Source organism: Fringilla coelebs, assembly GCF_963513975.1.
Source record: "Fringilla coelebs genome assembly, chromosome: 27".
Taxonomy (NCBI): Eukaryota; Metazoa; Chordata; class Aves; order Passeriformes; family Fringillidae; genus Fringilla; species Fringilla coelebs.
This window is the reverse complement of record NC_140053.1, coordinates 2,520,287-2,533,589: the sequence shown is the minus strand read 5'-3', so window position 1 is coordinate 2,533,589 and position 13,303 is coordinate 2,520,287. Positions and strand designations below refer to the sequence as shown.

Sequence of the window (13,303 nt, the reverse complement as noted above, 5' to 3'; positions counted from 1 at the left end):
AACAGGAGTGGGGTGTGTGCCCCCCACCTCTACCTGGCGTGGGCAGGGGGCTGGCAGGAGGCTGTGGCTGCCAAGGCAGAGGCAGTGCGGCACAAACCTGCGGGCGGCAGCTCCTGCACCACCAACACAACAGTTGGTCCTTCCCCGTGAGTCAGTGAGGCTCCCTCCAACCCCCAGAGAGACAAGGGGCTCCCTCCAGCCCCGCTACTGGGGCAGAGCTGGGCTGGGGATGGGTGACAGCTGCTTTCAGGGTGTGGGAGTGAGGGTGGCTGGTGCCAGGCACAGCAGAGCTGCAATTTCAGTCCCATTGTGAGCTCCTGAGAAGGGCAGAGCTGTACCTAGGAAGAGGAGAGTGGCTCCTGGGAAGGGAGAACGGCCCCTAGGGAGGGAGCAGTTCCTGGGAGACAGCAGAGGTGGCACCAGTCTCGCCAGCGAAGCTCAGGTGGACACTGTCTCTGTGGGTCTCAGCCACAGGAAGGACACAAAAGAGCTGCCTGCTTCCTATAAAGCTGTTAGAAATGTGCATCCCATAGGAATCCAAATAACACCAAAACCCCAGCATGGAGGTGTAAGGTCCAGGATTTCACTCGTGTGACCAATGTGTCAATGACACCTGGTGACATCTAAAACATGAGGGGATTCTGCTTTGGTGGCTGAAACAAGACACAAAAGGTCATGGAGTCACAAACATCATATAAAGGAATTTCTGCTGGACAGCCAGGCATGGATCCACACAGAATGAGCAGGTGGGTGCTGGTCCCTCATCCTGGTCACAAATGGGGACGGGGTGGCAGAGCCACCTCTCGCTCGGTGACGTCCCCCTCAGCCAGTGCCTGCCCGGCAGCTGGCGCGTCCCCACGGCGTCCCGGCACGTGCTCAGGAGAGCAGCAGGAACCGGCAGGAATGGGCAGGAATCAGCAGCCGGCCCTGCCAAGTTTCCTAATGCAATTTGCAAACGGCTTCGAGAACGTGGCCAAGCCGGAGCCGAAGCGGGGCCGGAGCCTTGGGGCTGGCAGGATGCGGAGCGGCAGCACTGCGGCACACGAGAGCCAGCCAGGAGCAGCGTGGCACAGCTGTGGTGACAGTCACCCCATGGGGTCAGGAATCCCAAAGGGGACACAAGGCTGCCGTGGGGAAGTGAGGCAGGAGTTGGAGCAGGGCTGAGGTGCTTCCTTGTGAGGCCAGAGCCCAGCCCGGTGCGTTGGGGCAGGTTCCAACACCCTCCACAGCCCCAGCAGCAACACCCAAGTGCTGGGAGCAAACCTGGCCCTGCTGAGCTGGTTTGGGTGCTGGCTGGGCTGCTTGGGCAGCGTCGGGGTGCTGGGTGCCCACAAACCTCCCCCTCTCACTCTCTCTATGGATTTGGCAGAGGGAGGGTGAAAACATCCCCTTGTGCTGCTGGGGGTGGCAGGGATGGGGGTCACCCTGTGGATTTTCCCCTGAGAGCTCACACACACCAGTTACCAACAGTTTGTTGGGAAAAGAATCAGGAGGAACTCCTAAGTTAAGTGGTTCCTGCCCAGGCAGCGCATTCCTGACAGCTTCCCACAGCTCCATTGCCCTTCCCCTGCTCCAAAAGTGGCAGAAATCAACTTGCTAATTGAAGAGAGAATTGAAAAGAAAAATGAACTGGGGTGGGGGGGATGTCACTGATGCTCACCCAAACAAATAAAAACGAAATACCCAAAAGAAACAAATCAGCTTTACTGAAGGAGCTGCTTCATTCCTTAAATAAAAACAGAGACCACAATCAAGCCAGCGGAGTTTGACATCCCAGGAGGGAGCAGGGAACGTTTAGTAACGGGGAGAAGTTGGGAGAACTTGTGGCCAAGGACCGACTCAGGGGTTGGTTCTTTGGCGGCCCCAGCACGGGGGAGAAGGGGGGGTGGGCAGCAGCAAGATGGATTTTGGGAAGGCACTGCTCAGGCCACGGGGGAAGTGCCTGGTCCTGAGCACAGTGCAGGTGGCTCATCCTGCTGCCTCACCTCCACGCAGGGAAGGAGCCATTCCAAGGAGCAGCTTTCCTCCTTGCCGAGGGGCTGAGTCTGGTGCTGGGATTCCTGTGGCCGTGTCCCTACGTGTTGCTCCTCTCCTTTGATTTTTCACCTTTGCTGTCCTGGGAGGGGGGGAAGAGGGAAGAGCAGCAGAGGTTTAGGGCCCCCCAAACCCCTATGTGGGGGGAACAGTGCTATGGCTGGGTCTTGCCAGCAAGACCCCACCCCAGTTGGCAACCCCCCACACCCGCCCCTCTGGGCACAACCAGCCCCCTGTGCCAACCTCGCCTCATGGTTCCAGATTTTTCCATCACGAGGCCTTTCCAGGGCCCCTCTATCACACAATTTGCTTCTCAGCCCTCCCCATGTACAGGAACCCACCGGCACATGCCTGCCCGGGTCTGGGCTTGCTTGGCCCCCATACATGAAGAAGGTATGGAAAGGGAAACCAAAAACACACATGGCATTCCAGCACGCTCACACATGCACAGCTCACAGCACTGGAGCAAGGAGATCATTCCCAGCACAGGGAAGCACTCGCATCCTGAAAAACCTTTAACTCTACTGCCTGAATTATCTGCTGAGTTTTCAATGTTTATCCTTCCAGAGAACTCCCTGCCTCCTAGCTCCTCCAGCCAGGGCTGGATTTTTCCCTCTCAAAATTGTCCTGTTTTCTACCCTGAACAAACAAAATAAAAAAGAGTCGACTTCAGACTTACTTTTTACGTGGTTTTAGTTTTAAAGATTTAAGTAACTCAAATTAACTGGAGCCCTGCTTACCACCTGCAACGAGAAGCTGAGGTTTGGGACAGGTCAGAGATGAGACAGTTTAAGATTTCCCCTTACAAAAGAACAACGTTATTTTTTTGGGATGGGAGAGGGAACTGCAGCCTCACACACACACCAGTGACATCACACACACACAAGGACCAAAGGTGAGGGGATGGTACCTCTGGAGGGGGTGGCTTGATGGTCACAGGCTGGGACGTCCGGCGGGGCGGGGAGGGCTTGGGCTGCACCTGCTGCTGGACAGTGTTGTAGTAGGTGACCCCCCCATACACCTGGGACTGCGCCTGCAGGAGCAGCAGGATCAGAGCTCCGGGCTGGGGGGCCCTGTGAGCCCTTCCTGGCACCCACTGGGGCTGGACAGCTGGCCCCAGCCAGAGCCAAGAGGGGCTGTGCCCTCCAGAGATCAGCCTCCGAAGCCCCTTGTGTGTCCCCACCCCTCATCAATGTCCCCCAACTCCAGCAGGGACAGGACACAGCCTGTGCAGATGGGATTCCCTCACCCTGCAGTCCATGGAATGCCTGAACTTCCCAACAGCAGCTTTTCTGCCTGGACACAGCTCCCCTGCACATCCAGCCCTGCAGCCTTGGGGGAAACTGCCCTCAAAGCAGGGTGAGGTCCTGCTGGGATGAGCTGGAGCAGTGGGAAGGGCAGGGGTGGCTGGGAGCTCAGGGAACATGCAGCTCCCCAGCCTTCCACGGCGTGTCAGCCCTGCTCCAGTCACAGCCTGTCAGCCCTGCTCCAGCCACTGCACCAGGATCTGGTCTGCTCTGGTCTCATCTGCCCTTTCAAGGAACTGCTCTATCTGCCTCCTCATAGGGTCTGATCCTCAGAGAGATCCAATCCAATCTGCCTCCTGAGGGATCTGATCTGCCTCTTCACAGGAATCTGACCCCTGTCCCTACAGGATCTGATTTGATCTGTCCCCTCAGGGACCCAATCCAATCTGCCTCCTCGCTGCCCAGCAGCAACCTTAGATACCAAGCTGGGCCATGGAGCACAAAAATCCATCCCCATGCTGCTCACACCAGCCAGTTCCCAGCCTCCACCTCAAACACAAGTGACTTCCAAAGCCATTCCCAAGGTATCCTTGGCTCAGCAGGGCCCTGGAGGGGTCGTTTCCCTGTTCCAAAAGGGAACACCTCATACCCCCCAGGACAGGATTTCACCCACTGCCCACTGCCTGCCACACTCAGGGAGCTGCACAGCTGCCATGAGAACAATCCTTTCTGGGATGCCAGCAGCCTTTCCCCACGGAGCTGTTGCACATCCTCTCCCAGGAACACCTCACAGAACACACCCCACACTCCACAACATCCCACCTGTTCCTGCCTGGGAAGGAGCCGCGGCGCACCCGGCTTACCTGTGTGTTGGAATAGAGATGAGGAGGGGGCGGAGGGGGCAGAGCTCCAGGGGGGTAGGGGTAGCCAGGATTCCCGAAATTCATCACTCCAGGGGCGGAGAAGTAAGTCGGAGTGAGCAGCTGCTGCGGCGGGGGCTGCCCCGGGGGCATGGACACTGGTGGGGGGTACAAGCCGGGGTTTGCCATGGCAGGGGGCGTCTGGTGGGGGTGTAAACCTGGAGGTGATGGGAAGCACACGGATGTCACCCGAAAAAGAGCGTCCCTGGGTGGCAGCAGGAAGGAGCACGTTCTGCTCCGAGGGTTCTCTGCAGCCCCATGCTGGGGAGGGACACAGAGCTGCAGGGCACAGCCCCCTCCCCAGTTCCGGATTCAGCGGAACCAGACATGGCCCCACGGCAGCTCCACTGCAGGAAACAATTTGTGTGGGCAAGCAGAGAACGTGTTAGACAGCTCCCAGTTCTGCTTTTTCCTGAGCTACAGGGCCAGGGAGTAAGGAACCAGCCCAGTGCCCACAGAAGGGAGCGGCCCAGCCTGCTGAGGCCCCACAGGGACCTGCAAACATCCAGCTGGGAGCTGCCAAAGGTTCAGCTCCCCTTGTCCTGCACTGGCTGGAAGCTCTAGAAACACCTATTTTTTCTTTCCTTAAAACTGATACTGGTTCAACCTCACTGCAGGAGGGAGCAGGTCTCTTTCATGTTGTAGAAATTAAGGAAAATGGATTCCCTTCTGTGATAAAGGCTGTGGGAGAGCAGAGTTCTCTGTTCCCCAGGTCCAGGGGTGTCCCACAGGCTCCTCACCTGGATGAGGGAGGTGCATCTCCGGCTGCACAATCATCCCTTGGGGCGGCAGCGGGGCTGGGTTCTCACCGTGGGCGTAGATTGGTCCCTGGAATTGTACTGCAACAACACATGACAGGCTGTGAGGAAAAGCTCCATGGAATTTCATTCCCCTGCAGCTGGGCACACACAGCCCAGCCTGCCCCAAGGGCTCCCACAGCACACAGAGGCTCCAGGGCTCACAGATGGGACATGTTCCCTAAGGAAAAGCCTCCTAAGCCTTTTAGAAAGCAGGAAAATACTCAGGGAATTTCTTCTCTAACACTTTAAATGCTGGAGGGAATTCCTAATCCATTCCCAGTCCTGTTCTCCCCATGCTCAAAGTCAAAGACCTGATTTAAAGTTCAATTTAAATCCCAGTTCTCAGGAAGAACTGGGGTGTCCTAAGAGCCCTGGCATAGAGAGGGGATAACACTGAGGATAATTCCATGGGTTTAAACACAACCGGCAGGCTCCCAGCTGCCTTTCAGACACTGTATGAGAGGACACAGCGCCACTACAACAAACCAAAGAGAAGACACAGTCCCAACCCCAACAGGAGTGGGGGTGATCCCTGCTCCAGTTGCTCACATAGAGCAGGGATCACACAGAGCCACAGGAGCAGGAAGGAAACACTCACGTGGGTCATAGTAGTGCCCTTCCACGATGCTGATGTGCATGGGAGGCGCGGGCTCTGGCACGGGGGGTCTCTGCCGCTGCGACGAGTAGCGCTTCACACGCCCCCCCGGCACTGCCTGCGAGAGTCCAGGGATCAGAGGGGCTGTGGGGCACCCACCCCACACCCCCAACTGCCAAACCTCCCCTGGGTCACCCCCAAACACCCCCACAAGGGAAAGGCTGAGCCATCAACAGCCTGTAATTAGCACAACCCCAAGACAATTAGAGCCCGTGTGCCGCGGAGCCGGAGTCACGCTCCGGGATCACGCGTTACCATCTCCTCCATCCGGTTGAACTGCGGCGGTGGCCCAGTTCCCACGTGCACATGGTTGGGAATACCTGAGGAAAGAACAGACTGGTTATTACTGTGGCTTGTGCTGGTTCCCAGGCTGGAGCTGCCTCACCCGGGGGCGTGGCTGCAGCTCAGCTCCCGCTCCCATGACATGGAACCTTTGGACTTCATGGCCCCAGTGATTTTAAATATTTTGGGATAAATTAGAGGCTGCTTTGTCGCTGCACATTCATTTATTTTAGGCATTTAGCAATGCCTAAATCCTGTTTCAAAACTAAATCCCCAGCTTGAAACTCAGGTCTTGGTCTGAGCTCTGTGTCTGCTGAGACACAGATCTCTTGCAGGTGGATCAAGGATCCACGTGGGATCTGAAGCTGCAGTTTAAACCCTCTGCACTGTGTAAACAGTTTTATCACAGGATCCTTTGGATTTCAACAGCAAACCGAATCCTTGTGAATTCACAGCAAAGTGAATTTTAAACCTTGGCTTAAAATTACAATGCCAAGGTGATCACAAGCGATTCCAAGCGAGTGAAAATGGGTAAAACAAACACTGGAAGTGCTTATGGATCACTGACAGAGGGATACAGAATGGATGGATGGGAGGCAAATGCTTCCCAGAATAACTCCTCCCTACTCTGCTAGGGACAGAAAAGGGACAGCAGAATCATCACCCTTCTCACAATGGAACATGATCATGTACCTGCAGCCAAGAGCTGGCGTGTGAGAAATTTGGGAAGATGCTTCATTTTTGTGCATTAAAAAAAACCCTAAAGCAGACAATCTCATCATTTTTGAAATCTCATCCCACTGTGATGTTTCCAGCCTGTCCAGGGGTCTGTTCTCATAGACTTCACAGTCCCACCAGTACCATGACTTCTGGTCCCATGACCTCAACCTCACAGACACTTATGAAAGCAGCAAGTCGCTTCCTTCTCCTTGCTCCAGTTTTACTCCCCTCGGGAAGCATTCTAACACTTCCTTAGAACAGACTCTAATTCTGCAAAGGGATAATTATACCTGGATGACCTCTCTGTGGATGTGCAACTGGAACTGTCCTCAGCTGGCACCAGAGTTACTCTGTCCCATGTCCCTCCCTCCTCCCAGGCACAAAGGGATTTGCCAATCCCAGCCAGGCCTTTGCTATTGGCAGCCAAATCCTAGTGCCAGGAAATGAGCTGATAAACAGGAAGAAGTTCCTTTTTGCTCTCAGCAGGACACCACAGAGCCCAATTATTGATCCTTATCTCATGCTCTCCTGCAGCAGGGGTCAGTATTCCTGTGATTCACATCACAGGGAAAGGATCCCTTCTATCCTTCCCAGCCCTAATTCCACTCACCTACACGAAAATGTTTACTTTCCCTTTTTCTCTGCTGTTGCATCCATACTGTACCTTTCTCAGCAGGAACCATCACTCTGCACCCACCCTGGGACAAGGCTCAGACAGAGACAGCTCAGCTCTGACCAACTACACAGATCAGGAGGCACTGGGCTGCTGGAAAACCAGGAGGCTGCTCCCACTTACCCCTCAGCTCCCGGGGCGGGATGAACTGGGACTGCCCCGGGCTCCAGTTCTGCTCTGTCAGGTTCATCTGGTTCATCTCCTGCCCAAGTCCATCCACGCTGGATTCCACTGGTGACTCCCAGTTGCTCTTGGCTGGTGGGGGGGAGGTCTCGGCTGGTGTGGGTTTTGGAATCACAGGAGCCAGCCCCTCAGAAGCAGGCACTTCCTCTGCCAGCTTCCCTGCCTCCCCAGCCTTGACTCTGGTCCTTCTTGCCCGGGAATAAGATTTCTTCTCAACTGGTCTGTCCGGTGGTGGCTGCACAGCATCAGCACTTGTGGCTTGGTTCTCCAGAGCCCCCTCCTCCTTCCCAGGGCTGCCATGGACATGTCCCACCTCCAACTCAGGGGACGTGTCCCTTGATGGGCTCTGCTCTGCATGCTTCCCACGGTAGCCACCCTCCTGCTTGGCTTGTTCCCCGTTCCGGTGCAGGACAGTGGCCTCTGAAGCCCGGTAGCCTGGGCGGGTCTCCTTGTAGCCCCCCATCCTGGGGTAGTTCCTGGCAGGGGGCATCCTGCCAGTGCTGGCAGAGCTGCGGCTGTTGAAGGAGCGTGGAGGAGCCGAGGGGCTCTTGGCACCCTGATGCCTCGGGGGCTTGGGGGGCCTCTCGTTGGACCAATTGGGGTCTCGCTGAGGGGGACTGCCAAAGCTGAGGGAGAAAAATAGAACAATTCATTAGCAAGAAACCCCTGGGTGGGAAGAATCACTGTGTCAGGGAACACCTTTAAAGCATGCACATCTAGAAACCCCAGGAACATGATCCCACGTGACAGAGCTTTCCCTCTTTGGAGCTCCGGACCTGGTCCCTCTCCCCAGGACAATCCAGGCCCTGGTGTGACTCTGGGGCTCACCGTGGCTTGCGCATCCTGCGGGGTTTGATGTCGTCGGGGTTGTGGGCTGAGCGGATGTCGTATCCATACAGAGCAATCAGCTCCTGCCTGGTCTTGGGGGCCTGCTCATCCTCACGGAACTTGTCATGTTCCCAGCGCCCCTCGTCCTTCCACAGCTTCCGCTGACGACCCTTTGGCCTGGAAAAGGGGCACAGGGAAGAGCAAGGGGCTGTAAGGTCAAGATATGGCAATTTCAAGCAGTTCCATACAGAGCCTGAGCATTCCTGCGGCAGGGAATACACAGGAGGCAACATCCCTCCTTCCTCCTGCTCCTCCTGACCAGCAGCTGCTGGTGACCCACTGCTATTTGGGAAAAGCAGCTGGAAGAGTCACTGCTGCCTGGCACGAGGCTTTTTTGGTGGGTTTTGTGCATCTCTCCTTCAAAACAAAGAGCTGAAGTGTCCTGGCAGGTAATAGAAGCACACACCTTCCCAGTGCATCCCACTGAAGCAAGGAGCCCTGCTGCCAGAGGCTGGCCTGGAAGCTGGCCTGTCCCTCCCAGAGCCCCAGGGGGACACTCACATACCTGACCTCCTCCTCCTGCGTCTGCCCTCGGAGGTCGTGCTCAAAGAAGAGCCCCTTGCGTGGGATGTATGCTGGGTTCTTCCGATCCTCATCATCATCCAGGTGCTTGGGAACCTTCTTCCCAACCTTCTTCTCCACAGGCTCCGTGCTCTCCTGTCAGAAGCAGGGAGCTCTCACCACTGCAGCAGTCCTGCTGCCAGCCCCCAGCCCAGAGCCGTGGGACACCCACCTGCCCATCCCCGCTCTGCCGCTCGCCCGTCACCGCTCCCTTGGGATCCACCTTCTCATTCCCCTTCTCCCCTCTGGCCGCCGACTCGCAGGAATCGTTGCTGTCCTGCTTCAGCTCCACCTTGGAGTTTTCTTCCTCGCTGTAATCCTCTTCCTCTGCCTGGGAGACACCCAGTGACTCAAACATGCTCCGTTACCAACAGATCTGCCAGGAATCTCCCCAAATCTGGAGTAAGATCCAGCAACAGATTGCCCAGAAATTCCCTCAGTTGTGGAGTTAGATCCCTGCTCCAGCTGTTAGACATGACTCTTCCAGAACAGATGATTAGCTCCTAAAATTCTTCCTGTCCCCGTGTATTTACAGGAAAAGCAAAGGTTAAACCCAAGCTCTCCCAAGAGAGGGATGATCAACAGGTTTTCTGGAATGGAGCTGGGATCAGCTGCCCCACAAAGATGTGACATCCCACCACTCCAAAAAGGCTCCTGCAGACTGGGAACACTGGTGATCTCAGGCCCTTCCTTCCACACTGAGGGCCCGGATCCAGCCAGGGCCACGTTTCCAAATTCCCTGGAGTTCCTCAGCTGACTCACTCAGCACAGGAGCATGACCTGGTTTCACCCCCAGGAGCCTCTGGAGGCTGGAGCCGAACTAAAAATAGCTCAGGATGATTAACCAAACCCTGCTCCATTTTCCTCTTTCAACACAGCCCTTGCACATCGGCTGCTCCTGGTGTTTACGCTGGGGAAGCCCAGGCCGGGCATTATTTTTAGGTACAGGAACAGAGTCATCCTGGCAAGGCAGTGATGCAACAACCCTGCTGCCACTGGGAGCCTCCACGCGGGATTCCAGGCTGGAAGAGCTCTGGGAGCTGTCCCAACACCTCTGCAGCCTGCAGAGCTCCTTCCTTGTTAATACCATAGATTAATTCCCAAACTGAGATTAATTCCCAAATAAACAGCGTGGATTTCCTCTGCCTGGTGGTTTGGATGGTCTCTAGACACTGTTTCCCTCAAGATTCCCAAAACACAGATGGATTTTCCTTAGAAAGCCTTCACTATAATTCTTAGACACCAAAACTTTTCTAAACTCCTTGTAAATCTCAAACTTTACAGTTCTGAACTAAAAATCCAGAGTAACCTGCAGCCCCCAGGCATGGGTGGGATGGGATTCCTTCAACACTCCCCAATTCCCAAAGTGTATCCCCCCTCCGGCTGCTCCCTCAGAACAGAGGGAAGCCCCTGGGATGCTCCCAACCACCACTTTGCTTTTGAATTCCAACTAATTAAAACCCAGCAAGCATCCCACACTCCTCCCACGCCCTTCTTGGCCATGGCAAATCCAGTTCCCAGTGCGAGGAGCCAGGAGGGTTTTCCCTTGCACATACTGGCCCTGCACCCTCCCCAGCAGCACAGTGACACTGGTCCCAGTGCCAGGGGCTGGGGGAGGCCATTTCCTCAGGAGACAGAGGGGTCAGGGGAAGAGATCCAAGGACACAAACTGGGTTTGTGCTGAAATTCCATGGGAATCAGGGGCTCAGCAGGACAGAGGTCACCCTTACCTCCGAGTCCTCGGCGCTTTCATAGTCAGAGAGCACGGCTGTGGGGAGGGAGAGGAGATGGGGTCAGGGAAGGGCTGGACATGGCTCCTCTGCCATGGGACCAAACCCCTCCCAAAGGGAATTTGGATGCCAGCACCACCCTGGATCAATGCCACAGCCAGCTATGGGGAGCAGGGAAGAGTTTGGGACACTGTCCCTGTACCCCACATTTGCCTGCTGTTACAAGTGAATATTTGGCATGGCAACAACCATAGGGTTGTTGGAAAAGCTGCTTTGTCTGGTTTTTAATTCTTTTGCACACAAACAACCCTGGCCAAGAGCCATCACTCACCATCTCCTTCGATGCCATCCTCACTTTCCTGCAGAGAGAGAAAAGTGAGGGGTGTTAGAGGAGGGGAGGGCAGCAGCCAGGTCCTAGCAACATGGATTCACAAAAACACAGAATAATGGAATTGTTTAGATTGGAAAAGATCTTTAAGATCAGGTCCAACCTTCAACAAAAACCAGCCCCATGTCACCACTAAACCATGTCCCCAGAAGCCACATCCACACTTTTTGTACACTTCAGGGAATTGGGCAGCCTGGGCCAGTGCCTGACCACCCCTTCCATAAAAAAAAATTCCCTCAGAAAACATTTTCTTAGTATCTACCCTAAGACCTTTTCCTAACAGCTGTCCTTTTGTCCTAATGTCCATTTTTCCTAATACCCAGCATCCCATGATCCCACACATGACAACAGCAAGGTCTGACCCTGACCCTATTGCATCCACCCTTGGAAGTTCAGCTCCAGTGACCAAAAAGAAACAAATTCCAGGCCCCCAGAGCCTTTCTAAGGCTCCAGGAACCTTCTAGAGCAGCTACAATGGGGGAATATGGAGAGCAAAGCACAACCTGTTGGTGCTGGGGGTCTCCAGGGAACAGAGTGACAGTGACAGGGGAGCCAGGATCCCTCCCCCAGCAACCAAGAGCCAAGGAAAGGCCAAGAACAGGGAATAACAAAGAGAGGCTGAGCAGGACCCAGCTCAGGGAAGGGGCTGGAAGAAGCCAACAGCTCAGAGGAGGAAAACTGCTCAGTAAAATGGCTGCCCAGAGAAGCTGTGGCTGCCCCATCCTTGGAAGTGTCCAAGGCCAGGCTGGACAGGGCTTGGATTAAACTGGGATAGTGGAAATTGGTCCCTGCCCATGGTAGAAGGTGGAACTGGATGAGCTTTAAGGGTCCTTTCAAACCAAACCATTCCATGATTCCAGCATAAAGACAAAGATAACCCAACTGTACAGAAACAACAACCCTAGAGCACAAACAACTTGACCAAGGTGACATGATAAACCCAAAACCACCAGAGAAAAACACCTAGGGAGTCAGGGGGAGCTGGAAATAACCAGCCCTGGAACCTAAAACAGGAAAGAGCTGGAAATAACCACATGCAGAACCCAAACCAAGAGGGAATTGCACCTGGATGTGAACTGCAAGAGCAGAACTGCATGGTGGGGGGGGGGGGATGGGACAGCAGCACCCACCCCCCACCTGGCCTTGTTGCAGGGACCCCAGGAGCAGGGCCAGCACCCCAGGAGCAGGGATGGGATCTCAGGCTGGGGAGATCGAGCCACAGGGCACAGGGAGCCAGAGCAAAGCCTGGTCCTGGGGAGCTGCAGTGCCCACCCCAGCCGAGGCTGCCCCAGCCCAGCTCTCCCACACATTATGGGTGTTCAGCCCACTGCCCCCAATTCCCCAGACTGGTGCTCCCCCAGCTCATCACCCCCCTCTTTGTCCCCAGCGTCCCCCCGACACCAGAGCCCCCCAGCTCTCTCACTCTTCCCCAAGGACCTCCTTGGAGACCTGAACCCCTCTGTCAGCGCTCTTGGAGACCCAAACCCTTCTCTCAGCCCTCTCTAGAGACCAGAACCCTCTCTCATCCCTTCCTAGAGACCAGAACCCCTCACTCAGCCCCCTTAGAGACTGAACCCCTCTCTCAGCCCCCTCCCTGCCCTGGTTCCTCAGTGTCCCCAAGCCCCCCCGCCTTCCCCCCGGCCACACTCCCACCCCAGAGCCCCCCGGCCCCTCCCGCCCGCCCCTCACTCACACACTCCGACTCGGCCGCGCTCTTCCCCCCCGCCCCACCGGCGCTCTCGGCTCCGCGGCCCCGCGGCCCAGCGCCGAGGGCCCCCGCGGCGCCGCGCGGCGGGCGGTGCGACAGCCGGGGCGAGCCGGACCGGGAGCGGGATCCGGATCCCGAGCGGGAGCGGGCGGAGCGGGGTGAGCCGGGAGCGGATCCGGCGCTGTCGGAGGCCGCCGAGCCCTCGCTGTCCTCGCTGTCCTGCGAGGCGCGCTGCCGCCGCCGGTCCGCCATCTTGGCCGCGGGGCACGACGGGAACGCCGCGCGCGCGGCCTCCGCCCGCCCCCCCCCGCCCCCGCCGGTACCGCGCCCGCCAGGGGGCGCGCGCCGCGCGCGCCGGTGACGTCACCGGCCCCGCGGAAATGACGTCAGACCCGAGGGCGGGTAAATCATCAGCACCCAGCGGCCTTTTCCTTGTTTATTGTAAAAAAAAAAAAGAACAAAAAAAAAAAAAAAAACCAACAACGAAAAGCAATAAAAAAATAATAAAATAAAA

General features: G+C 56.2%; 1 protein-coding gene across 5 annotated transcripts; it reads right to left on the bottom strand.

The window, feature by feature from the left end:
* Nucleotides 1-1,680: 1,680 nt before the first annotated feature.
* On the bottom strand, nucleotides 1,681-13,047 carry CASC3 (CASC3 exon junction complex subunit). Of its 5 annotated transcripts, none has more exons than XM_084222181.1 (14): nucleotides 12,775-13,047; nucleotides 11,025-11,052; nucleotides 10,694-10,731; nucleotides 9,136-9,294; nucleotides 8,908-9,059; nucleotides 8,343-8,519; nucleotides 7,455-8,140; nucleotides 5,912-5,976; nucleotides 5,600-5,714; nucleotides 4,942-5,040; nucleotides 4,145-4,359; nucleotides 2,945-3,067; nucleotides 2,714-2,790; nucleotides 1,681-2,116 (listed from the first exon to the last, which is right to left on the bottom strand). In XM_084222181.1, the coding sequence occupies exons 1-13, from the start codon at nucleotides 13,039-13,041 to the stop codon at nucleotides 2,755-2,757; spliced, it is 2,160 nt and encodes a 719-aa protein (XP_084078307.1). In that variant the 5' UTR covers nucleotides 13,042-13,047; the 3' UTR covers nucleotides 1,681-2,116; nucleotides 2,714-2,754. The 5 variants fall into 5 exon arrangements, with proteins under 5 accessions (XP_084078307.1, XP_084078304.1, XP_084078308.1 ...); XM_084222178.1 differs by having other exon boundaries at nucleotides 2,714-2,777; XM_084222182.1 differs by having other exon boundaries at nucleotides 2,714-2,777; nucleotides 4,145-4,299.
* Between the last annotated feature and the right edge of the window lie 256 nt (nucleotides 13,048-13,303).

Coding starts and splice junctions, on each gene's coding strand:
- CASC3 (XM_084222178.1), bottom strand. CDS start 13,041: ATGGCGGACCGGCGGCGGCAGCGCGCCTCGCAGGACAGCGAGGACAGC. Junction 11,053..12,774: donor GCGCGGCCGAGTCGGAGTGT/GTGAGTGAGGGG, acceptor CTCTCTCTGCAG/GAAAGTGAGGATGGCATCGA. Junction 5,041..5,599: donor AGGGCACTACTATGACCCAC/GTGAGTGTTTCC, acceptor GTGTTGTTGCAG/TACAATTCCAGGGACCAATC.